This window comes from Carettochelys insculpta, chromosome 1, assembly GCF_033958435.1.
Source record: "Carettochelys insculpta isolate YL-2023 chromosome 1, ASM3395843v1, whole genome shotgun sequence".
Lineage (NCBI taxonomy): Eukaryota > Metazoa > Chordata > Testudines > Carettochelyidae > Carettochelys > Carettochelys insculpta.
Window position 1 is genome coordinate 66,994,049 of NC_134137.1, and position 27,486 is coordinate 67,021,534.

Here is a 27,486-nt window from a genome sequence, read left to right on the forward strand (position 1 = left end):
TTCATGGTTGCATCACATTGGTGGCTCATAGTCCTCTTGTGATCAATCAATATACTCAGATCTTTTTCCTCACTTCCAACTGATGCAGCTCAAGTTAATCCCTGAGTGCATGACTCTTCACTATTAAATTTCATCCAGTTTCCTTATTACTCTAGTTTTCAAGATCATCCAAATTGTTTTTGTAAATTATGGTCCTCCTCCATCTTGACAATGCCTCTCAAATTTTGCGACTTCCATAAAATTTGGTCCCAAGACCGTTCCTGAGGATGGTCTACTAGTAATCTCCCTCCAGGCTGACTGGTCACCCTTCAGTATGACCCGCTGTTGTCTCGCCTTTAACCAGTTCTTTTTCCATTTTTCATTTCTCATATTAATCCCCATATTTTTCACTTTAATGTCCCATGTGGAACAGTATCCAATGCCTGACTGACATCAAGTTATGTTAGACAAAAGAAATGTAGTTATCTAAAAAATCAGTTGTCTTCTCAAAACAAGAGATCAAGTTGTGCTACTGTGCCAGAACAATCTACCTTCTGTAAAATCACGTTCTATTTTATTGCAGTTGCTATTAACCTCTGTCCTTAACTACTTTCTATTTCAAAATTTGATCTGAAACCTTGCATGCAGATGAAGAAAAACTAACAGAACTGTAGTTTCCCAGGTCACTTTTTTCCCCTTCATTAAAAATAGTTACTATATTAGAAATTTTCCAGGCATGGGGTACAATCCTCAGGTTTAGAGAGTCCTTAAAAATGCTTCTAACTGGTCTTGAAACCTCATGTGCCAGTTCTTTTAATATTGTAAGATGGAGATGATACAGCTCCACCCAGTTTGGTTCAATTAAGCTCTTAGAGTTTGACTGATACCACAGTTATTGTAATTTCTACTTCCATATCTTTATTTCCATTAATGACCCTGACACTCCCTGTAATTTCCTCATTGCCCTTATAAACTGAGGCAAAGTGTTTGTTTGGATTTTGGGCCAGGTTTATATAATCTTTCATCTCCACCCTATTCTCCATGTTCAGTAACTCCACCTGTTTCCTTTTGTGTGTGGGGGGAGGGGGAGCTATGAACCTTTTGCCATTAATTTCCTTTGCTTAGCTTTCAGCAGTTCTTACTTTACCCTTACACTTTCTGACCTACAAGAGATAGTTTTCCTTTTATACAGCCCATCTTCCGTTCCTTGTAGGCTTTTTTTCCTTTCTCCTAATCTATTTGAGATGCTTGCTCATCCAGTTTGATCAACAACACTGTCCTGTGATTTTCCTCCCTCCCTCCCCCTGCCCTTTTCTGGGATGCAGACTTCAGCTAACTTGTGCAGCTTTCTCTTGATGTAATTCCAAGATTACACTAGGTCTCCACTCTTTGGACATCTCAGAGGCAACTCCAGTCCTCCCACTGCTGCATCTGGGTTTGATGTCCCAAGACCACAATCAGCTGCTCCACCCAAATCTGCAGTCCCTTCATTTAATGCCCTGGAGTAGGGAGTAGGCTTACTGAGAACAAGTTTACTAGATCTTACTAAGCTATAGCCCTCTACCAGGGCTGTCTACCTGTTAAAACCGAGATGTCTTTCTATTTGGGTTCCCCAGATCAGAATCTCATGGGTATGGTCATCCATTCAACACGTGCTAGACTGTTGCACTTTAAATAACAAGACTAAGCAATTTGCTCTATTAAGGTTCATCTGGCATCTATAGCTTTCCACCCTCCCCTGGGATAACTTGTGGTGGTGGTGGTTTTGTTACCCCTTTTGATATGACAGATTATTTAAGGGCCTGGAAAGATTGTTCTGCCAATTAAGGGAATCCGTTCCCACTTGAATAGTCTCAGAGGTAACCATGTTAGTCTGTATCTTCACAAAACAAAAAAGCAGCCCTGTAGCACCTTAGCCTAACAATACTATTTATTAGGTAATGAACTTTTGTAGGACAGACCCACTTCTTCAGATCTGGAGAATAATTAAAAACAGAGAAAAAAAACTGATGGTAAAAAGGCAAAGTGGGGGGAAGAAACTGATGACTCAGCTAGATTTGGGGGAAGGTAGGGAGGGAGCTTTACATATAAAAAAAAATCTGGAAGTGTTCTTGGAGATGTGGTACACATGTCCGTTCCACAACGTGGCCACCTAACCCAGTCCATTGGAGCCTTCTGGAAAGAAATATTGGCACTCCCAGCATGCAGCAGGAGAGGGCACTCAAGTCATCCCAACAGGAACCATGGAAAGAAAAACTTATGGTGATTGGGCAGGAGCATATGTGCACGCACACAAGACTTGAATGGACATGTACAACAGATCTCGAAGAGCAACAGTTGTGGAAGGCTAGTAATATTTTTCTGTTAACGTTTAACCTTAAGTTCTCACTAAGCCTGCCATGGGGGCATTCTGAAGGTGATCTGAACAAAAAACAATACTTCATACACTGAGCTCTCCTCATGTTGGCGTGTATAGAATCAAGTCTTAAACAAAATAATAGAACTGTAGCATGGAAGGAACCTCAGGGGGTTGCCCGGTCTATAACTCATTGGCTTAGGAAGGATTAAATACACTAGACCAATGGTTCCCATCCTTTTCACCAGTTTGGGTCCCCAATCGCTCCCCTCCTCCACCAACCTTTCACAGACCCCCTCAAAGCCATTTCTGGAAAGGTAAATAACATTTAAAACAATGCATACTCATTTCTGACATCACAACAATTTGATTGCACATATAACAAATTACCACAACAATTAGGCCTACATAACAAATAATAAATTTTTGGCTTACCATCCATGGTTGTTTCATCACACAAACGCACCGCCACAACCTAGATTTTTTGGACACAGCAATTAATAACATTATTGGAAGATATGTAATTTAAAAATAATTAACTTTGCAATTTATTAACTTATTTTCTGTGATCATTTTTTATTTCTTTTATTTTTTCATAGACCCCCTGCAATGTCTTTGCAGACCCCCCAAGGTCTACAGACCCCAGGCTGGGAAACACTGTGCTTTACCATTCGTGATGGCTGTCTGTCTAATCAGTTCTTAAAAATATCTGTTCTGCAACTTCTCAAAGTAAACTCTTGCAGTGCTTGAACATCCTTATAGTTGGAAAAATTGTTCTAACATCTCATTTAAATCACACTTGCTGCAAAATGAGCCAGTTATTTCTTGTTCTACCCTTGGTGGGTGTAGAGAAAAATTTATCACCATACTTTACAGAGCAACATTTTATATAACTGAAGGTATATGTTTCCCTTCAGTGTTTTCTTCTCAAGACTAAACGTACCCTGTTCTTTCAAAATCTCCTTATAGGTCTTGTTTTCTAAACAGCTGAGTTTTGTTCTTCTCCTCTAGACAGCCTCTCCAGTTTCTTCCTATGTATATTTTAGGATGGTGCCCCAAATTGGACACAACTTATAACCACTCTTTGGCTGTGTCTACACTACCACCGTCCTTTGAAGGAAGGATGGTAATTAGAGTGTTGGGAGTTTACTAATGAACTGCTGCCGTACATAGGCAGCACTTAATTAAGCAAATTCCACCCCATGGCAACTCCGAAGTTTTTAGTATGTGGTGCTAGATTCAAAATGTTTTCCAGGGCACTTTAAACATAATATTATGTATTGCAGTATATTTCTTGAGATATAGATATTGCAGAATTCTAATGACCTGCCATTAAAAGTCACACATTAGAAAATCAGATACTGGATTTTAATTTTCAGGTTGAACAGTTATTTTAAAAGTGCAAATGAAGCTTGGCTTTTTTTATTTCCTCATCTTTTATTTTAGACCTAGCCCAACAGTGGTACACAACACATTATCTGCTTATTGATTGATTATGTTATTTACTGCAAAGCTGTATTAATGTTCTACTTAAATTGGTTTTTATTTCATCCTGTAGATCACTTTTAGTTACTGAACCCTCCTGTAAAATTCATCACTTCAGTTTGCATTCCAGCTTTATTGGTTTTCTGTTACTATGGAAAATGGACAGGATAGTTCAGTTTTCCCTGGGAGGACTTAATCAGTGGCTAAAGTTGGTAGTTTCATTTCCCATTGACTGTACCTGTAATGGTGTGAGAGACCTCCCTAGATAATTCTTATGTCTGTCTCCACTCCAAATGCAAAGGCTCCCAAAGTGAAAATTCCTAACACTGGTCTCTGTCTGAGTCGGTCTTCGCCTTCCAACTGAAGCAGCTGAGCTGCCCTGTCTCCCATTGGCCCAGCAAACTGTCTCTAAGTCACTCTGTCAGAGTTTGGCTTTTGAGGGCATTTCCAGTCCAGATAAGTGTCTTTCAGGGATGGTCTAGACAGTACTTGGTCCTGCCATGAGGGCAGGGGGCTGGACATGATGACCTCTCAAGGTCCCTTCCAGTCCTAGCATACTATGATTCTATGATTCTATCCCACTCCCATCCCAAACTGGAAGCAGGCTGGGAGGTGGTAGCTGGAGGCTTTATAATGGCCATTTATTTCAGGTCGCTAAAGGCTCAGTTCAACCTTCCAGGAGTTGACCGACTGTAAAGCGGGTACATAGGTGATAAAGAAACATGTGGACAGCTGGCAGGAAACTTTGGAGCCCAGTAAAGCCCCACAGTATATTGCTGGTGAGAAAGATAGTGAGGCTGTGCATCATCTCACTATGGCTCTGCTGTATCCTATTTCTGTTCTAGCCATGTGAGCACCAAGATATGACAGCATCGGTATGGAAAGCATCTGAAACTCTCAGAATGCCTTCCGGCAGCTCAGACCATCCTGTGACTCCTGTTCCAAGCACATTTCGGCTATATCTACACAAGAGGTTTTTTCCAGCAAAGCTGGGCTTTTGTCAGGAAAAGCCCTTGGAGCATCTACATGCAAAATGTGCTTTGTCAACAGTCTGTTGACAAAACTCTGCACATTCACCAGCAGCATTATACTTCTCCGCATTCATGTATAATGCGCCCCCTCTCAACAGTTTCCTGTTGACATAAGAGCCATGTAGATGCTCCAGGGCTTTCGGTTCACCAGGCAGCCCTATTTGCATTGCTTCTGGTTGGCTGCTCTGTCAAGAGAGGGCTGAGCAGTCTGGCCGCTCTGTCGATGGAATGGATTGCTCTTTTGATCTGCTTTTATGTGTAGATGCGATATTTCAACAGAAGTTTTGCAGTGAAATTCCTTCCAACAGTCACTTTGGTCAATAGAAGCTTCTCATGTAGACGTAGCTTTAAAATGGTCATGGGCAGCATTTCGTGCTTGTGACTGAGTAATGGCATAACTGCCTTGTTTTGTTTTGTTTTGTTTTGTTTTTTTTTTAAGTCCCATTCTGCAGCCCTTTTCTGAGTAACTCATACTCATGGGAACATTCCTTTGCATAATTTAGGATTACTGAACAGAAGGGCAGTAAGATCCAGCTCTAGAATTCTATACAGTTTGGTGTAATCAGGTATCTACACGTACTGCAGCCAGCTAAGAAAAAAATTGAATCTGCATATTTGCATAGTGCAAAACAGTCGCTACGGACTCTCGGTATTCTTCATAACGAGGCTTGAATACAACAAGGCCATTTCAATGGAAAACAGTGTTACATGTGATGCCACAGGTGACAGAGATACGCAATAGCATGAAATTAAGGAGCAAAAACTTACATAAGTAAAATTCTTCCAAGCTCTGCACCAGTAACAGTGGACAGAGGTATTTTCCAAAATGACAGATGGGTTGTAAAGGGCCCTATTCTTCTCCCTCCACTTCTGCAAGTTGTGGGGGGAAGCAAAGCTAGTGGATCAGGGCACAGGGAAGGATAGGAGGGAGGAGAGCATGCTTGGTAGCAGTCTCCTGTGGCTGATAAACTATTTGGAATTTCGTCCACAGGAGGCCAGTGGGAAAACAGCCAAGAGTGGGTCTGAGGCAGGCCTGCAGGGCTCTCTCAAGCTTATTTCTTCCTTCCTGGCATAGTGGCACATATCACTGCAGACTTGCATCAGGAGGCAGCAGTGATCTTTGGAACCACCAAAAAGGGTGAAGGTAAAGACCTTCCACCTGGATGACAGCTGCCTCTGCTAGATCCCCTAGATCTGAGTTTAACTGTCAAATCTCCTGTGCCACACTCCCCCTCCCCCAGCTTTTGCTGGTAACAGACTGAAGCAGAAAAGGAGTGCATTTTTGGATGTTGAAATAAAAATCTGGCAAATGAAGAAGTGCCTGAGTTAAGGTTAACGGGTTTGTCTTTGAATAACTACATTAATTAAAAAAAAATTAATTTGGGGGGCCACTTTTATCATTCCCAGGGTGAATTATTGGAACTGAGACGAAAGCAAGAAGAGGAAGAACGAACAAAAGTGCATCAGAAGGAACAGAGGAGGTAAATTTATGGAGAGAACAATAGCAATTGCTTAAATTGAATTCCTGTCTAGAAGCTTTCACGAAACTGCAATCTTACACTTTAGGGAACCATTCCGATAAGGAGGCTCAGAGTAACATATTTAGCATCAACCTTTCATTTGGACAAGCCAATGGAATCCATTGTCATAACTCATGTATATTCAATTTCCGCACAATTGTTCTTAAGTGCAGTAACTTTTTTCCAGAGAAGGGTTTTGTTACTTATCTAATTGTTTGGAGACAGAATTGATCTCTCAGGATGCATTTGGAGGGCAATCTGGTTCTGTTCCTAACTCCTATTGGATTGCGTTTGCCTTATGCCCTGAAGCAAAAGGCCTTTATTTCTCAAAAACAGGCATTCAGCCTCCTGTGTCTGGAGCTCCTGTTAGCCATACAAATATTTAATACTATTTTAAATCCTGCTAGTCTCTTGTCTTCAAAAGTAGTACCTAGTAATAGGAAGTTCCACAAGCTAAGCACACCTGTAAGATATATTCCTTTTGTTCATGTTGACTTTCAAGTCTATTAATAATATATCCTTGTTCTTTTATTATGATTGGTAAACGTAGGCATCTTCTTCATCTGTCAGCTTATTTTCTATGAATGCTAATTAGTCCCTGTTTTCAAATTCTGTACCTTCCTCTTTATTTGCCCTTTATTCTTTCTTGTTTTTTTTATGTTTAAGTTTGTCAGGGAACCAGCTGCCTCAGTGTTATATTCACTCTGGATTTGTTTTTCCTTTGTTACAGTAAAAAACTTTTTCCATAGTGAAAATCCTTTCAAATACTTATTAAAAAAATACTGAAACACTTTTTTCAGTGGCTTTCAGTGTTGTATTATGTCAGCTGATAGGAATAAGGGGATTTTGAAATGGGTGGGGTCCTTTTGAAAGGGACCCCCGTGTAGCCAAGCAACACACGTTGAAAGCGGTACATTCGAAGCGCCGTGGCTGGCAGCATGCTAATGAGGCACTGAGTATTCGTTTCAGTGCCTATCAGTATCCTCCAATTTGGCCATTAACATAGTAATTTTGAAGTGTTGGCCAAGCATGGCCACAGCCAGTATGTGGATAGTCAATTTTTTCTGAATTAATTTAGTGCTTCTCTTGCAGCTACGAGGATTCTCTTTCTTCCTATCCCCTACACCCCCCGGCAGCCTACTGGGAATGAGTCACATGACTTCTATATATCACTAATTGAAATCATGGCTCAGTGTAGATGAAGTGAATTGAAAATGTTTATTGCTGACTACCATGTTGTTGTTTGATTGCTCTATGGTTTTAACTAAGCAAAGGAGTTCACAGTTGATTCTTAAGCATCAAAAGCCATTCACAGAACTCACATAACTAATTTCAGAGTCTATCAACCCCTTAAGCTGCTGTTGCTGTTTCTTTTTTCCTTGTTTATTTAGAGTAAATGATGCTTTTCTGGAAAGACTACAGAGCCAAAGTCAACCAAGTGGCATTCACCAACCTGCACACTTTGCAAATGTGGATTATTTTGGTAGTGACAGCTGGGTGAGTGGGAAAAAAAATCATCTTTCAAAGTCTCAAATTGAAATCAATAAAGTTTTTTGGTTTTTAATATAGCTACTGACTCCCAAGATATTATACTTTTAGTGCTCTGCTTGGTCTGATGGGTCATCTGCCAGGAGGATTACTCTGTTCTACAATAGCTTTAGAGAAAAACGATATGAGCAGTCTTATCAAAATAAAAAATGACAGCTGCCTTTACTGCAGAACTAGATTGCCAAGAGTACAAGACTCTATCACTGCTTCCCTAAGTTTAGAACAAAAATAAATGAAGTTTCAAAGAGTTTTTTTCAAATGACTCTAAATGAAAGATGTTTTGAAAATGTAGTAAACATTTCTAATAAATTCTTGAGGGCGGGAAAAATAGCACATCAAAGACACAGCTGTTCATTTTTCCACATAAAATTGTGACACAAGACGCAGTGTATCCAAAATATGAAAACTTCTGCATGATTTCTTTGAAGAAAAATCATGGAATATTGCTGTAATCCATTAAATGTACAGTGAGATAACAAACAGTATTCAAGCGTTAATAAAATATGAATTTAACTACAGTTCTGCGAAATGGCATCCTTAAGTGATCCAAAAATATTTGCAATAGTTCCTTGTTTTTTTAAATTAGCCTCAGTAGAAATGGCCATTAAGAGCAAATGCAATTGATAAGTAGATAATCTATTGACAAGGAAAATCCTGCAAAAGGATTAGACGTTGCAGAAAAGCACATAAGGTTAAGTGAACTGGCAGATGTAGTGTAAACCAGTACTATCTTAAATGATAAATGACAACTCTGAGTAACCATGGTCATTATTTTCTGATGTGTCTACTTCCAGCATAGGTAGCCCAATCCTACAAAGACTTGTATACATGTTTAGTCTTTGCACATGTGGGTAATGTAATATCGATGGGACTGTGAATGTGTGTAAAGTTAATCATGAGTGGAAGTCTTTGCTGTTTCAGTGGGTATGGATATCTGTGTCACTGGTGTGCTTAGAAACTCCAGGTCAACCAAGCTCACTAGATACAGAGACAGATATATAGCTCTCTGGCAAGACAGACAAGATTGACAAAGGGAAGAGAGAGGAAGTAATACAATCCCCACTCTTCAAGTGAAGGAACAGAGGCCTAGACTAACAGTCTCTTTAAAGGTCTCATTAAAGGCAGTTGCATAAGACTACATAGAGTGCATAAAGGCAAACACATGCAAAACTCTCCAAGTTCATTCTCAGAAATTGTACACCCCTCATGAGAAGGTTTAGATTGAGCCATCCAGTTTCGAAGAGAAGGGACTACACAGTCTGTTATTCAGTATTCAAGGGTGAGTGCTTAATTTTGAAAGCGTATTTTGTTTCAGAATTTGATGTGATATGGGGAGACAAAAAAGTCAGGAAGCAAATTAGGTCAAATCATGGTGTATACACATTGCTAGAACTCAAAACAGGTTTAAATTAAATATAGAAAAAAATCATCTGTGACTCTTGAGAAGGAGGGAGCTCCAAACATTCATTGATATTCTACCATCAATGGAAGGAACAGATGGGATGATTTCCTTAATTTAGTTGTTCATCCCTTCTTTGGCTACCTCTGCCTGCCAGCAGTGTAGTTCTCAGCATCGTTCTAGACAACAAATATTTTTTGCTTTTGGAACAAATCTGATTCCAAGAAGTAACAGGGATTTCAGTTTATTAAAAATATTTCACATTTAAATATTTAATACATAAGAAAAACTTACAAAACCCCCATCCAAGGTTTTCATCCTTATCTTCATATGACCTAAACTGAACACTGCGCTATGCTAACCAGCTATTCAGTCCATTTTGAAACGAACAAAGTATGATTATTTTTTCCAGTAAAGGAAAGCTTCATATCAGCTTATTTCACCTACTGCTTTTACCAGCTGTGCCCTTCTTGATTGTCAGGGACAAATGTGCATTTATATGGATATGATCTGAGCTACTTTAAAAAAATTAATACCCCATTGCTCTCTGCAGGATGATCCTCCAAGGGGGTATAGGGTTCATTTCAGGCTAAAAGAGAAGGTCCTGAAGGCTCTTATGAATACACTGGCAACCATTGTAAACCATTCTTTTTAGAAAACGGTAGCGGATGTCAACTCAGTAGGATTTATAATTTCACAAAGTATTACATCCACAGGATTAAATTGTGTACAGATTGTCTCAATTATATTAGCAGTAGTTGATTTAAATACAGGTTGAAGTTGTACTTTTCATAGAGACAGAAGCAAATAGTTTGCCCATCTTTATATGCTTTTTTAGGTGATTTTTTTAATCCATATTTAAAGAACTGAGGGATTTATTGAGGCCACGTCTTAATACGCTGCAAGCCCCTTAATAGAAGCACTAATTTTTGTGTGGAAATCAAGGGCCCTCCAGGGGCTTTTCCTTTATTCTGTTAATGGTGAGATGTCACATAGTAAGCTGCTGTTATGTATGCAGTCTTCTTCAGAAAAATGTAAGTTGCCATATTGAAATTTTGCATAGCTACAGTATACTTGGGAACCTAAAAAGCAACCAGAGGTAGTACTGTCTCATTTCATGTTTCCATTGCACTGTGTCATGCATAGGAATGAGGAATACTTTTTTGAATGCTGACACTGCTCCTTTTAGATGATGCACAATTTGCGTATGAATACATAGATGAGGGGAAGGTTCCTCCACTTAAGGCATAGGAGTGTAGTTGCAAAGAGAAAAAATTCTAGCAGTCTGCAATATGGAGAATGAGAATCTACTGGGGAAAAAGCAAATGTGTCCAAATGAACAAGACTGATAACATCAGAGACATTCTGTAGAATGTTTGTTTGTATTGGAATGATTCTTCTGGAATCTTATTCAACGGCTACCGTGTGCTGTTTGCTCCCGCTAATTGTTCAAGAGATTCAGCATGCCATAAAGCTTATTGTTGCATACTAAAGTGGTAATCCTGGCTAAGGAACACTCACATGACAAATCAGTGTGGTCCCATATTGAACAGCCTGATCACATGTGGAATGCTACTTCTCCGCTGGCAATTTTATAAAACTAAGCAAGCAGTCCTGTAGCACCTTTAAAGACTAACAATATTTGTTATTAAGTAATGGTCTTTCCCACAGAAGCACCACTTCTTCAGATCTGGAGCAGTACTGAGAGGGAAAGAAAACTGAGGAATCATCTAAATGGGGGTAGGGGGAGGAAGGAGCGGGGGAAAGAGAAAAAAGCCTCTGCAAAGTGTCAGTTGCCTTAAGTGGGATGTCTGCCATCACTCCGAATATCAATATTTTTATGAACTTGTAAAGTTCATCAACACCATTGGTTTCACTCTTTGTTGGGAAACCAAACTAATTGTGCTTTCCTGTCATTGGGAATTTAGAAACCACATACTGGACTGCCAGGACTATGAGTCAGTACGAAAATTTCTAGGCTTCAAAAAAACAGTTACTGCTAATGGTTTTGCCTGGCTGGTATTCATTGTTGGGGCACAACTTAGTTAATTAAGATGTGGTTTTGATGGTAAACACCCATTTCTTTTGTAGTTCTATTTGAAGTGTTCTAAAATCATTTTATAACAGAAACAGCAATATATAGATAGGGGGTTTACTGACTGACTACAGCTGAATTTAATGATGATTTTTCTCAAGAGCTGATCAAATAGCATAAGCAAATATGTGCGGCCACACCTGATTTGAGGTAAGAAATTTTTCTGGTAGAATGTTATTTTCAAAGGAAAAAGTTAAGGCTCCTGTGTCAAGTTGTTTGCAGTGGTTCAAGGGCATTACTACTAATATCAGCATGACTGATAAGTAAGGTTCACAGTCAAAATTGCTTGAACATTTTGGGCTTAGATTTAGACAACCAAGCATCAAGTGCTAACAGCTCGGGCACTATAACTGCCTTACAAAGGAGAGACAGTCGAACTCCCAGTCTACGTCTACGCTAGCCCCCTCTTTTCAGAAGCGACATATTAATAAGGCAGTTCTGAAGAAGCTAATGAGGCACTGACAGGAATATGCAGCTCCTCATTAGCATAATGGCGGTCACGTGCAATTCAAAAGTGCCGCTTTCGGAATGCACACCACCGATGTAGATGGGGGGCCTTTTGAAAGGCCCTCCCTGACTTCAAAAGCCCCTTCTTCCTAAAACCAAATAGGAAGAAAGAGCTTTCAAAGTACAGGGGTCCTTTTGAAAGGCCCCCAGCTACATAGGTGGCCCCTTCAAATCGGGTGTGACCACTATTATGCTAATGAGGTACTTCATATTCCTGTCAGCGCCTTATTAGCATCTTCCGAACTGCCTCATTAACGTGCCCCTTTCGAAAGAAGGGGGCTGGTGTAGATGTAGCTCCAGAGCTCAAGATAATGAGATGAGTTCATGCATAAGTGCCCTCTTCGTGAAGGGCATAATACAGTTAACAGTAATATCTTTGTCCTGTGTTTCACAATGGCATATCTGGCTGCTATAAATGGTTCTGTTGGCAGGATCTAATACCTTCAGTAGGAAGGCATAATTTTACATTAGGCTGTATTTCTTTCCCGTTTGGTGAGTTACATAGAGTATTGCAATGCAAACACTCAATACAACTTTATGACATGGAGAATAGACGTTATAAATGAGATTCTGACATGCAGCACCCGACAATCATTTCCTCAAGTCTAAGCATTGGCACATTTTTATAAACCCTACACCTGTTCTAACGATATTAATGGATGGATGAGCCAGGCTGGTTTCAAGCCATGCATTTCTCTACGTTCAGTTAAGGCCTAGGAGCTGTTGCATGAGCTGGCTCCAGGACTCAGGGAAAAAAAAACAACACTTTTTGAAGAATAGTACCATAATGCTAAGTGTACCAGATAGATATCTCCAACAGCCTTCAGACCAATGCCTGTGTTGACGTGATTCAGTGAACTTCAGGGATTGTTTATCCATGCAGAAAATATTTTACCTCATGAGTGAATACATCTTACTACTCATATTAATGTGTGTTTAATATGTTTTCTGCAATTTTTTTTACCCAACCCCATATGTACCTCTGAAATTTTCTCCCAAATTTTATATTAATACTTTTTTTAGTAAGTGTTTCTGTGCCTATGCATTTGTACTTTATTTAAAAAGGTATCTTTCTTTCTTGTGTAGCGGTGGAGGTATTTGGAATAAAAGAATACAGCCTAAAAAAAGGTAAGAATAATCTGTTATAGTTTTTAAAAAGTATTATGCAGATGTCAGTTAACAATTTTTTAAACTGAAAACTAAATTGTTAGTAATTAAATGTAACACCAAGAGATGATAATGTGTAAGCATGTTTGTCATCTTTGGTCGACACAGTCATATAATATAGCTGTGATTTATATTCATACACAGTTCTGAACTCAACTGTAGTCAGGTTGTTGAATTCATTTAGTGGACTTAGTACATTTTGTAATTAAGGGACAAATCTGATCCATACAGCTCCCTCAAAAGGTATGAGTCCAGCTGGCTGTAACCGACTGCAATATGTGCATCACTGTGTTTTTTAATGTATAACATTTCAATCCACAATAAGCTGCATCCCTGCAAGCAAAAGATTAAACTGGAGCATCACCTCTACACTAGCATCATTATAGCTACATCAATATATCATTGATCTATATAGATGAGTTCTCATTTCAGAAAGCCTGTCTCCTGTCAAAGCCACAAACAATTGGCTGGGGTAGGTTGTTGAAATTGTGGGTGCTGAAGTACAAGTTGTGCATCTTTGTGTGTTCTATCCATAAGTGGAAGAATAGGCAAAGTTTTGGTTTTAGTCATTCTCTCACATTCACCAGCGTAAATTAAAAGGGACACAACACACATCAGTGGAGTTCACTGGCCTACAACTGATATGGAAAATTCCTCATGCCCACAGTACCTATATTTAAAGGTGAATGAAGAGGCTCTTTGTTTTAAAGTGTGATTTTCTTAATGTTTCTTGCTTCTACATTGTCTTCTTTCACCTGTCCATTGCTGCTTCTTTCTGCCTGTACAATTTATCACACTGCTCTGTAAATCGTTAAATCTATAAAGTGTTACACCTCTCTCTGTGACACTGTTTGAAGGATGCAACATAGAAATAAACTATTGTATTGTAGAAAGGAAAGGATTTTCTTTAGATTTTTCTCCCTGCTAATTCACAGTCCCCATAGAAAAGCATTGAAATCATTGCAGAACTAGGACTTGTGGAAGTGGAATCTTAAAATATGAGATCTGGAGTGTCTGATAAGAGTATTGATGTTTTTGATAGCTCTGGTCTTGGAAGAGGGCTCAAAATATTTTCTCAAGTGCTAGAATGTGTGTATGGGAAGACTTAAAAAAAAGTTTTTTTGTTTTAAATTCTGTGAAATTTGTTTTGTAATGTTCCCTTTCATTGCTCCATGTCCCCCAGGGGATGAAAACCTCTAGTGGCTCTTCTCTACATATTTTTCATGGCTTGAATCTGTTCCCTCAAGGCAATTTTTCTTTTTTTTTTTTACATGGTTGTACAGGTTGAACCTTTCTAGTCTGGAACTCTCTCATCCAGCAGCACCCATAATCTGGCATGATTTTAGTTAGCTGAACGACCACTTGTCATGGCCAAGTTTCCTGTGGTCCCAGAAAGTTTGTTTACAGCCACCAGTCCTGGCTCTCAGTGTTCTGTGGTGTTGTTTAGCTGTAATTTACCCCTAAATGTCTTCTAAGAGCCCAGTAGGCAATGAAAGTGTTGGTAATGTGCTAGAAAATATTGACCTTCCACCGAATTTTCTTACCATTCAGATCCCAAGGGTGCTGGACTAGAGCAGTTCAACCTGTATTCTGAAGAGTGAATCTCTAAAAATCCCTGACTGCTCTCTATTGATTATCTTTTAACAAATTCCATATCAAGTTATGGTGAGTGGAGTGGGGAGAGGCAAGTAAGTGGCATTAAATTCTGGATCAGCAAGCATAACCTGGAATATAAAGCCAGCCTGTGTTCTTTGTGGTTCACATGTTGCCACACCTACCATTCTCACCTATTCCCTCGCTGATGCATCAGTGAGTGTAAAATGGGCTTCCTCCGCTATATTGGGTCTGCAGTGGCTAAGGCATGGCCTACACTAGGGGTAAAAGTCAATCCCAGATACACAATTCTAGCCACACCATTAACGTAGCAAGAATTGACGTATCAGGGTCAACTTTGTTCCCTGGTGTAGATCAGTGGTCTTTGAGCTCGTGCCGACGTCCATTGCTGCACAAGGCAGCATGAAGTAACAAGGTTAGTGGCTGAGCCCAGAGAGATCAGTTTTTGCCACGACTTCACTGACTGGGCAAAATCGAACTCCAGCAAATTGATCATGGTGCGTCAAACCCACAGTAAGTATAGACATACCCTAAGGGGTGCAACTGAAGTAAAATCTTTCTCTAGGTGGTGAAGTAGGTATATGTGGTGCTAAATGGCACAGGCACCGTGTCTAAGGAAGAAAAATCCATTTTACAATCTTTTTGAGCACAATACTTTGGAGTTTTTTCTAAATAGCTGGTTGAGCTGTGAGCTGTCATTAACAACCCTTGCTTTTTTTCCCACAGACCCCACAATATTTGAGAGAGAGCGTATATAACCATCATCTGAGATTTCTCTTGTAAGCCTTGTTTTACTATGGCTAAAAGAGAACATCCCAGTCTCCTGCATTAATATATTGTTCAAAGAGCTGTTAATATGCCTGCCAATAATTTAGAACGTTTTTGTGAGTAAAATTTATAAGAACAGAAAATGAAATCCCTATAAATTCCAAAACAAAATCTGTCAGAGGAAAATGGAGCCTGTAGCTGTATAACGTCTTTAAAAAATGTTTTGCTGTTTTAATTCAAATTCCATTTTCTCTTTTTACAGAATTCTTCACCAACAGACCTTGAAAAGGCTCCAGGGATGGATGCTGCTTTTCATAATGTTGTTTTGTTGAGCCTCGCTGTGATTTTTTTTTTTTACCCTGCCTTCAGCTTCACGCCCACTTCAGTGAGCAATCCTCAGTAACCTGTTCTTTGTCATTATTCACACATATTTGAGGCAGTTGATTATCAAAATCATATTTAATCTTTGGCAGTGAAATGTTTTTGAATATTTTAATTGTAACTTGTTTTGCAGGGTGCAATTGTAGCAGGGTCTCATGCAAGAGACATGCTTATAGCTTTCATGACTCTAGAACCTGCAGAAATGACCTGCTGTGTCCTATATAATTAGCCAAAAATATGACAGCTTGCAGAGGCTTGTGCAAGCCAAATATGCCAGTGGGGGAAGGGAGAGGAACGGTCTGTTCATTTTTATTTGGTGCTTATCTGCTGAGGTTTGGGGGTGGGGGAAAACTGCAGTACTATTGTGTGTGCATGAAGCTGAATGTTTTACTTGAGAAATGTTTTTAAAAGAATATGAAATGTATAATAAAACTTTGAAAAATACTTTCAATGTGATCTAATTTATGAGGAATTTTCTGCGCTACAATATACTGACTTTTCACAGTTCCTGTTTTGCTTCAATTTTCTCTAACTTTGTTAAAAAAAATTGCCTCTTAGCCCACTTCATTAGCTACTAACCAAGTTTTCTGTGGTCCCATAAAGTTTATTTCTATCCATCAGTCCTGGCTCTCAGCGTTCTGTGCTGTAATTTACCCAAGAGAACAGTAAGCCATGGCAGTGTTGGTAATGGTGCTAGACCAAGGGTGTCCAACCCCCCTTTTTTTCCCCCCTATTGGGAGTCACACAGCAATTTCTTTTACATGTTCTGGGGCCTGAACACAAAATAGCCCCAAACCACACCCCCACCCCCAAACTTAAATCCTCTGCAGCCTCAAACATCACAGTGGGGCACCTCCCTGCTGAAAGAATAGGACTCAGTTTAATTGGTTTAATGGCTGGATCCCTCCTGCCAGCTGTTTAAACAGTAAACTGAGTTCTGCTCCAGGTTTCTCAACCCATTTTTTTTCCTTCCATGAATTTACATTAATTTTTTTTCCTGAAAAAGGGGTAAGTACCCCAGTATCCACAATTTTCAGACATGCAGAATCCCAAATCCACCCCTCCCCTCTCCAGAGCCAGGCATCCATAGCACCTTGCTTTAAACCAGTCCTCCCTCCCATCCCCTAGTCAGGCATCCCCAATCCCCCCTCCCTCCTCAAGAGCCAGCCCCTCCCACTCCCTGCTATAATCCCTCACTGGAGCTGCAGCTGCGTCTGCTGCCATGTGCTTCTCCCTCCAAGTGCTGGGGAGGGAAGCATACACAGAGCAACTCTCAGTGCTCCTGTGGCTCCAAACATCTTATTGCTCAGAGCCGCATGGCAGGGATAGCTCTCAGTGCCCTGCTGCATTGAAACAACAGGACTTAATTTGATTGGTTTAATGGCTGTTAAACCAATTAAATGAAATGCTATGCTTTCAGTGTGACAGGCAGGAGGAGTTAGGGGGCAGTGGTGTGAGCTACAAATGGCATCTTAAAAAGCCCCATGCAGCTCTGAGCTGGCCAGTTGCCCTTTAAAAAGGACGGCACTGCCAGTATTGCGAGCCAGATACAAGGTTCCGTGGGCTGGGTTCTGGCTCTCTGGCCACAGGTTGGACACTCCTGTGCTAGATAACATTCACCTCTTGTGATCTGGTAAATTCTTTCCTTTTGTGCCAGACTGCAGAGGTTCAACCTGTATATGCTGATACCCTCCAGAAAGTCTGATGCGCAATCAGAACTCTGCCTAATGTAGAACTGATGCTTACAATCCCTGCCAGGTAAATTATGCAGATTCAATTTCTTCTGCTGTACGTAAAGGTGAAGGTTTCCTGAACAGTTTTCTCAATGCCTATATCTGTTAAAATAGTCTAATTGAATCCCCCTTTTTGTATGGAATTTGTGTAACCGATCACAAGCTTGAGCCTCTGCTTTCTTCCTCTTCTTTCTTCCTACAGTTTTTTGCCATACACGATTCTCTTTGCAATGCCCATAATTGTGTTTCAGAGCATCACTCACCAGTTTAGACACTACTAGACTCAAGTTAATTGGACATTCTCAGCTGACCTTAGAGCAGGGGGGTTCTTACACTAGGGTCATGACACCTCAGGGAGTTGAGTTTAGTGCGTGGGCAGTCAGGCTGTTCTCCTCTACCCATGAACAGCTAGTGGGCAGGAACATAAAGAGAGCAACAGCTTAGGGGGGGCAGGAAAGGTGGCTCCCCACCACATGACTTGTTCCTACCCCCATCCTGGAGCCCCCCAAACTCTCCCTTCCCCCTCCCTATGGCAAGTTACCTGGCAGGGGGTGGCGGTCTCTTCCCTCCTGAGTACTGTCCCTGATGCTTTCCTGGGACACTGCCCAGTGCTGCACACAGCTGCCTGGGACAGTACAGTAGAATCACTCGGAGGAATTCTTGCTATCTCAGCTACAGCTTCTTCCCGATCATGTCCTGTAGTTCCAGATTAGACCGTACTTTGAGGGTGTTGTATTGTGCACTCTCCCTGTGCCCTGGTGTGTAATTAGCAGTGCTGGTGGTGGCATTTCCAAAGAACAAGGTCTGCTCCCCTGTGGGAGTGTGCTCAGCTGTGAAAAAATACAAGGTGTTGGGAAAATGCCATCTGCCTGTTGTCTCAAAGATGCACCATTGAGCTCAAACTGCAGCCCTTTGTGCCAATATCAAGGGTCCCTTGTACACAACACTCGGGTTTTGCTGTAATATCCCATCTTACACAAGTGCCATATTGTCTCTGTAGAATCAGCTTTCCATGCTCCAGTGTTACATCATAAAGACTAATGTGTACATAGATCTTTTGTGCTAGCCATCCTGTTGAACTTGATTTTTTTCATGTTGTAGACTAGAAGCATACTCAAGCTCTTTCCCATTTCCTAACTACGTGCAGCATTGCCAACAACACAGGATATGGAAACACAAAGTCTTTGTTTTGAAACAGCATCATAGGTAGAACTGGTGCAAAACAGATTATCTGGAGGTAGCTTTCCCAAACAATGAAAACACTCCTGTATTTGACCCTTGCATGCTGGTGGAAACACTGTCATGCCATTCAACATAATGTGAAGTTATAGGGGTGGGAGAAAGGAATCCCTGACTGAGGCTTTGACTGTGCATTTCAAATACAAATAGATTGCAAATATGTGTCTAGTTGCCACTTTTTTGTAATGGGATACAGAAAGTTACTAGTCTGTTGCTAACCCATCATTTCTACACCTACAAAATATTTTCATAACCATCCTTTCTTTTCAAGCTACTGGTCAGTATCTTTAAGTACCTAGAAGCTCTTGCTTGACTGATCTTTAATTCTTACCAATGAAAAACATTCTGAGAAGACAGACCTACAGCTTCTGGAGCGCTCAGAGAAACTGGTTTCTAGTTATATATGGATTTTAATTCTAGAATGAACCATCATAAACAGGTGGTCTAACTTTCTATATAAAATGGGCCATTGAATTCCACCAAGTGATTCCTGCCTCAAGTCCAAATGCTCAATCTCCACCATAAATCTTCCGGAAAGGCATTTGATTTGTCATGGAACATGAGATTGGTGATAATTACCCTAGCTCTAACTGGATGGTCTTCAGTGTGACAATGACTGCCCCAATTGTGTTGAAGCCAGAAGCATAAGATTCTGACAAGTTTCAAACTTCAGACTTAGAGCAATGCTAGATTTTATTTTCAGCAAATGCGTGGCAGATAGTACTCAAAAATTATTCCATGTAATTGGCCAGGCAGAATTAACTGATGCTCCCATTTGCTGTTAAGTGTTAGAGGCTGAAGAGGCCTACAATCAAATGGACTGGCCATACCTACAAGCAATCTTGGACCTTCATTTCTGAGCTGAAGAGAAATTATTCAGACATAATCCCTTGACTCTGTTCTGGCAAATGGCTCCTCCGCTTGGTGTTCTCCACTTCAGTTAAACTGAGGAACGCATCAGGGATGTCCTTTTTTCACCTCTACATTTTCATATAGCCATGAAACCTCTACCAGAACATATCTGGCATACCCTGTTTGGAGGAATTGTCAACTGAGATAAAGAATAAGATTAGTCTATATATGGATAATATTCTGCTCACCTTCAAGAATCCTTCCTTTTCAATTCCATGCTATCTGCAAAAAACTGTTGGGATTTTGGATGGACTCTAAGAAGTTTCCCAGTGATGGATGTTTCTCTTGGGCCAATTCCATCTCCATTGCAATCATTTTCCTTTCATTCATGCAGAAAGAACCTGTTTAGGAATTGGAACGTGATCTGGTTTATCAAAGAGTATGTCTGCAAATGCAGATGTCAGACTCAGACAAGTGACAAAAACCGTGAAGAAATGCTATGTGCTACTAATGTCTACATTGGGAAAGGAAGAAGCTTTTAAAAGTGAATTTAGGACCAAGATTAATGTATTATATGTAGTTTAATTCCTTCAATTTCCTGCTTCAACTTCCACAAGAACAAGAGTTGCACAGCAATTCTTATGGAATCTGAAGAAACTATGGATATTCCATATAATACTTAATTTTCCCCCCACCTGTCCCCCCACCCCCGGATATTGGCCATGATTTATTATCTGATTTACATTTGTCACCTGGTTTTTCTGTTACCATTTCTAACGAAATACTTCTGTTCTACCAACTTTTCCAAGACCCATTGTTGCTAGAGACTGAAGAAAAATTAGTTAACTCCTTTGTCTGTCTGCATTTCAATTTTTAAAATTGTTGCCTGCATCTTTAAGGCCAAATATAATATTTATCTCCTCTTGGAGTGTTCTGTGGAAAACCAAGTCCCTTACTACTTTGGGTCTCACCACTCATCTTCCATGCCAATCTGGAATAATCCCCTGTTTAAATTGGCTTTGGGTGCCCCATTCAAAAGGGGCCATCCTATAAGTAACCTCTCTTGCAGGTATCCCAACTCTTTCCTAAAAATGGGCAAATTGTCCTGTATTTCCTGCTCCCTAGTGCCCGATGCATGCAATAATATCTGGCACAGTATATGCAGACCATCCAGTTCTCTGTTTTAGTGTGTCTTTCAGAACAAAAGTCTAGATATTATGGGACCCTGTTGTGATTTTTGCATGAAACTGGACTCACCCCACGTAGTAAGTGTTAGAGAAGTGTGAGCTCCAATGCAAAATGATCTCATGTAGGCTTTGAATATCGCAATATAGCCACACCACTTAATCAGCTGGCAAGAGCAAACAAGTCAAATGCCCGTGTTTGTCAAAAAGCTGAGGCTGCAGTGGAATGTGCAGGAGAGCAAATGGCCTGCCTCCTGCTAGGCTTGGAGGGCGTGTGTGGAGGCAGGGCTCCAGCAGGGAGCAGACGGAGCTTAGGTGAAGAGCTTCTGGGAAATAGGGTCAGCCCATGTAGTACTTGTCCCTGGAATGGGGAGGGGCACTCAGGTGAGCAGTTTTGGCCAGCCCAGTTGTGGTGGGGAGAGAGGGATTGGTTTGAACCAGCTTGACATGGGTGGGGTGCACTCAGACCAAACCCTGCATGCCAGCCCTACACAGTGTCCCATTTTCCCTTTGGCTCTTACCAAAATCTTCGAAATGGCCATGCTAATGGCTAGGTCGAAGAATATTAATGAGGCGCTGAAATGCATATACAACAGCCACATGCCAGCCACAGCACTTCAAAATTGTCGTGTTTCGTTCCCACATAGCCTGTCTACATGGGGATCCTTTTCAAAAGGACTCCACCAACATCGAAATCCCCTTGTTCCTATTAGATCATAGGAATAAGGGGATTTCAATGTTTGGTGGGGTCCTTTCAAAAAGGACCCCAGTGTGGATGAGCTGTGCATGAGCAAAACACAGCAATTTTGAAGTGCCACAGCCAGTGGCATGCTAATGAGGTGCTGAATATGCATTTCAGCACCTCATTAATATTCTTCTATCTGGCCATTAGCATGGCCATTTAAAAGTTTTTGGTAAGTGTAGACGTAGCCATTGGGAAATATGGTAACTCTGTAAGTGAACTCCAGTTAGACTTGACTTCTATTTTTGTAGCAGCAGAGTGAAGAGTCAGGGAATTATTTGTTTTATCATACTCAGGAATATTTATGAATGTTTCGTACTGTTGTTTATTAATATTCAGGAATGTTTATGGGATGTTTGCAACTTGAATAACAGCTAGGAGCGATGCAGAGGAGAGGGACATTGGTACAAACCTTGGGTAGCAACACATGGATGCCTCCCCAGGGGATGGCATCTGATTTGGGATGTTTACAACTTGAATTTTTCACCTTCAGCTTCCCCCCACCATCCACCACCATCACTGCTTTTAGTTCCTGGAGATGCGGCACTTTTTTCCCACCCTTCAATAGGTGGCCCACACTGATACATAAATTGTTCACACTCTTAATAAAATGTATTTACTGTAGGTGGGAGTAATATCCATCACACATACTTATGAAAACAAGTGTGTTGGGGGGAGGTGTTCAAAAGTGCAGACAAAAGGCATAACCAGACCCTGTGGCTGAAGTTAAGGTTAGAAAAAATTAAACTTTGAAGTAAAGGACACATTCCTAGCTGTGAGGCTAATTAAACACTGAAGAAAAAATTACTCAGACTGCTCTAAAGCACAATTCCTGTCTAAACTCTTCTAGATTTTTCCACAGGCACTGCAAATAATTCCTAATAGCCCCAATAAGCTATTAATTTCCTTAGCAACAGCCAATGACAATTAATTAGTCTCCTTATCAAAGTAGCTTCATCAAATAAACTTATAAACACAGACAACTAAAATCAAGATGAGTTTTCCACATCCTCCTCAACCCCATTAACCTGTCCTTTCACCCTATCTATCCCCATCAGTAAAATTGCAGCTGTTTTATCTGCCTAAGCAAAGCTAGATTTTTCTCCTGCCTCTGTGACATCTCTGCTTCCAACTTACTGTGTGCAGAGTTAGGGTGTTAGGTGCACAAAATGGCTACAGATCATGTCAAATCCAGTTCTCTCATCACAATACTGGTTCAAATATCATTCTCCCACAATTACTGAAAATCAACAGGCTTTTAATATGAAAAGGCTGTATGTAAATTGACATAGGTGCTGGGTTTTTTTTTTTGTTTTTTTTTACAGCAAATGGACAAGACTTTTGGCCCCGAGACAGCGTCAGAAGGGTTGGAAAGACCAGGACGAGACTACGTCTACACATGCCCCAAACTTCGAAATGGCCATGCAAATGGCCATTTCGAAGTTTACTAATGAAGCGCTGAAATGCATATTCAGCGCTTCATTAGCATGCGGGCGGCAGCAGCGCTTCGAAATTGACGCGCCTTGCCGCCGCGCGGCGCGTCCAGACGGGGCTCTTTTTCGAAAGGAAGCCACCTACTTCGAAGTCCCCTTATTCCCATGAGCTCATGGGAATAAGGGGATTTCGAAAAGGAGCCCCATCTGGACGCGAAGCGCGGCAGCAAGGCGCGTCAATTTCGAAGCGCTGCTGCCGCCCGCATGCTAATGAAGCGCTGAATATGCATTTCAGCGCTTCATTAGTAAACTTCGAAATGGCCATTTGCATGGCCATTTCGAAGTTTGGGGCACGTGTAGACACGGCAGGGCTGTGTCTACATGGCACAGTTATTTTGGAATAACAGCCACTATTCCAAAATAACTTTGTGAGTGTCTACACAAAGCAACCGCTATTTCAAAATAATTCTGGAATAGCAGATGGCTTATTTGGAATTCTGTAAACCTCATTCTATGAGGAATAGTGCTCATTCAAAAACAAATATTCTGGAATAGGGGCTGTGCAGACATGGAATAGGAGCTACTTTGAGATAACCTATAGTGTGTCTAAGGGCTCTATTGTGTCTGGATGCTCTATTTTGCAATAGCTGAGTCGATTTTGATATGCATTTTGTGTGTAGATGTGCTATTTTGAAATAAGCTATTCTAGAAAATCTTCTCTGCTGGCATAGCTTATTCTGAAGTAACACTGTTGTGTAGACATAGCATAAATGTGCTTGCTAAGAGAGAGCTGTGTAACTTAAATGCTGGCAACCTTCTTTTCATAGCCTTTAGAGAGAAAGCAGCACCTAGGCACTGACCTTAGGCAGACTAACTTTGTAGGAGCAGCAGAGCCTTAAATCAGCATTATGAAGGGGACAGACAAAGATCTCTGCCCAAGAAGGGTAATGGCTGTTAGGCTGAAATCTTAAATGAGTGCCTTGGGCAACTCTGGAAAAGGAATATAGTACAATTCACCCTGAAATAGTGCCTATACTCACTTGTATACAGTGTTTGAGTCACTTCTTGACTGGCTCTTTCATAAGCTGAGTAAGTTGAGCTCCTTAAGTCTCCCATTGTAAGGCTTGTTTTCCTACCTCAGGATCACAACTGCAGCCCCAAGGCACAGTCTAAACCAATGAGGCACTGTCATCCCTAGAACCTTGGATGCCTTACAATACCTTCCTGCAGTAGCACCCACCTGGGCCATTCACAAACAGACACCCAATATGCAATTTATAACATGAGTGACTGCAAACTGCCATGGGAGTTTGGATGGATGCACCCTAAAAGTTGGGAACACCAGTACCCAAATGGTAGCCTCATCCCCATACGCAGCCTCCTCTCCCCAAGCCCCCATCCTTGTGCCCGCCCCCGATCCCTTGTCTTTGTGCTGCCTTTTCTCCCACTTACCTCTGACCCCTGCTTGGCTCCTCTCTGCCCCTCCCTCCGGCACTCACCTTTGTGGCCAATAGCCATGGACCCCAGACTCCTCTGTGGTCCAGTGCCCCTGCTGCCTGCCAAATGTGGGTTACATTCCATCTTTTACTGGCCTTGTTTATAAAGTACAACAGAGTGAACCCAACATGTTCCAGTCACAGATTCTTACCCTGCCCACCCCCACAAAAAGTGTCCAGTGCTGTCCTGCACTCTCCTTAATGGTTCTAATATATTAAGCCCATTATTCATTTAGGGGAATAATATACACTTTAAGTTAAACTCACTACATTAGATAAAACAAGTTTGTTAACTATAAAGAGATTCTAAGGGAGTACCAGCAATGAGACATGGAAGTGAGAGAGACCTGGAAGCAAATGTAGGTAAAATGCTTTTGCATGAGAGAACCAACTGTTTTAGATTCAAAGCAAACTTTCTCCCCACATGCTTCTACAAGTTGTTACATCAAGATTTCTCCCCTTGTGTCCAGGAGCTGCTCCTTGATCTTCTTAGATACGGTGAACAAGATGTGCAGGGAGAGAGAGGAAAAGTCTGATGAGGTGTTTTCCCTTCCTTTCTATTGTTTTTGTCCCTCTTTGAAAACGATTACTGGCTGAGAACCAAATGATAGGCCAGGTTAGGTGACCACCAGGGTCCCTTCTGACCTTAGCATCTACAAATGTATGGAGACATCACAGTGTATTTTTGCTAAGATGCAGCCTTCTTTGTCCCTGATCCCGCCCCTTCTTGCAAAAGGATGGCCACTCAGTATGTGACGCCCTATCAGCTTTGTTGACACCTGGCTGGGACATCATCTTGCCCTTTGGCTTTGAGAAACTGGATTAGTCTCTCCCCAAACATCTAGAAAACATGCTGAAATCATTATTTCAGTTTATGTTCATAGCTTTACACATAAAGGCCGTGTCTACACGTGCACGCTACTTCGAAGTAGCGGCGCCAACTTCGAAATAGCGCCCGTCACAGCTACACGTGTTGGGCGCTATTTCAAAGTTGAAATCGACGTTAAGTGGCGAGACGTCGAAGCCGCTAACCCCATGAGGGGATGGGAATAGCGCCCTACTTCGAAGTTGAACGTCGAAGTAGGGCACGTGTAGACGATCCGCGTCCCGCAATATTGAAATAGCGGGGTCCCCCATGGCGGCCATCAGCTGAGAGGTTGAGAGACGCTCTCTCTCCAGCCCCTGCGGGGCTCTATGGTCATCGTGTGCAGCAGCCCTTAGCCCAGGGCTTCTGGCTGCTGCTGCGGCAGCTGGGGATCCATGCTGCAGGCACAGGGTCTGCAACCAGTTGTCAGCTCTGTGGATCTAGTGTTGTTTAGTGCAACTGTGTCTGGGAGGGGCCCTTTAAGGGAGTGTCTTGCTGTTGAGTCTGCCCTGTGACCCTGTCTGCAGCTGTTCCTGGCACCCTTATTTCGATGTGTGCTACTTTGGCGTGTAGACGTTCCCTCGCAGCGCCTATTTCGATGTGGTGCTGCCCAACGTCGAAGTTGAACATCAACGTTGCCAGCCCTGGAGGACGTGTAGACGTTATTCATCGAAATAGAATAAGCTATTTCGATGTAGCGTGCATGTGTAGATGTAGCCAAAGTGTCCCTATGCATTTTTCCATGCTATGACTGATGAGCAACATAGGCGTTCCCAAATGATACCTGACAAGGCCTACCTGGTGCAAAGATTATTGAAATAGTTTGTTGGGTGTGAATACAAGGGTGCATTCAGTCACAAAGCTCCTGTACGCCAATTGACAAAGGGTGCATCCAACATAACGATTTCAGAATATTTAGCCAAACAGTATCTTGTAAAGTGTCATGTAAGAACAGATGACATGGTGGTTACTAATATTATTGCATGGCATTTTGGAGAGTTAGCATGTAAATAATTGTGTGATGGAAATATCAGAACAACCAACATTTGTGAAGTCGATAAACTAGGTTGGCATAGAAAAAAGAGTGTTTTATGTGTTTGCCCATGTCTTCAATGTTAACTGGCAAGGTGAGGCTAGAAACAATGGAAGTACATTTATAACAAAGAAAAACAAAGTGATCAAGACAATCAAAAAGGCAAACTGACCAGGGTGTAGCAATTATATATCAACAATGGAGAGGAACTGTGGGCTTATATTTCTAGCAAAAGATGGTGGGAGAACCTCTTAATTAACCCTCACTTAGGAAAGAAAGGAAATAGTTTCCTATACTTTTTTGAATGGTAATTCCCCTGGTTTGAAGTTTGGAAATGCTTGCAGAATTGTTATAAGAAAACTGCTTAGGCAAAAACTGAAACTTGCTAACATTTAGGATTTAGTCCCTAGGATTTAGGAAAGCATGTTAACTTTGTTTTGTTTGTAACCATACCCGTCTCTTTTTCTCTTGCTTAGCATCATTTAAATCTGTTCTTTATTAATAGTTACTCTTAGTTTTACTATATACCCATCTCAGTGCTCGCCTGCTGAAATACAGAGTGAGTCTTCAGCTAACCTAGAAGAGTGGCATGTGTACTATTTCTTTGGAGGCAGTGAACCTGATCATTTCTTTGAAAGTCCAGTGAGAGGAACTGGGGGCTGGAGATAAATGTCTTGCGCATGGGAACTGGGACTTACTGGATGCGTCTACACTACAGTGATCTTTTGAAAGAAGCTTTTTCCACAAGATCTCTTCTGAAAAAATTTCTTTCGAAAGACCATGTCCACACTCAAAAAAGGATATTGAAAGATTGATCCACTCTTTCAACAGAGAAAGCATACACGCAGCCCCCGCTCTTTCAAAAGAACGGGTCAGGGATCGAAAAATCTGGCACTGCAAGGACTGCTCTTTCAAAAAAAGATCCCAAGGACCATCTACACATGTGCTGTTTTCCAAAAGCAGCTTTCGAAAGGAGGTGTTCTTCCTGATCCAGGAGCAGAAGACAGCTTCCAGAAGATGAGCCGCCTTCTTTCAACTTCTGATTGAAAGAGAACATTT

General features: G+C 41.2%; 1 protein-coding gene across 2 annotated transcripts in view; it reads left to right on the forward strand.

Annotated features, from left to right (window-relative positions):
* EPSTI1 (epithelial stromal interaction 1) overlaps nucleotides 1-16,240 on the forward strand; it is a 100,320-nt gene extending 84,080 nt beyond the window's left edge. For both annotated transcript variants that reach the window (XM_074988373.1, XM_074988372.1), the window contains exons 9-12: nucleotides 6,259-6,332; nucleotides 7,763-7,868; nucleotides 13,007-13,048; nucleotides 15,732-16,240. In XM_074988373.1, the coding sequence (XP_074844474.1) occupies nucleotides 6,259-6,332; nucleotides 7,763-7,868; nucleotides 13,007-13,027 (201 nt within the window). In that variant the 3' untranslated portion in view covers nucleotides 13,028-13,048; nucleotides 15,732-16,240. The remainder of the gene's footprint in view (nucleotides 1-6,258; nucleotides 6,333-7,762; nucleotides 7,869-13,006; nucleotides 13,049-15,731) is intronic.
* The last annotated feature ends 11,246 nt before the right edge of the window (nucleotides 16,241-27,486 follow it).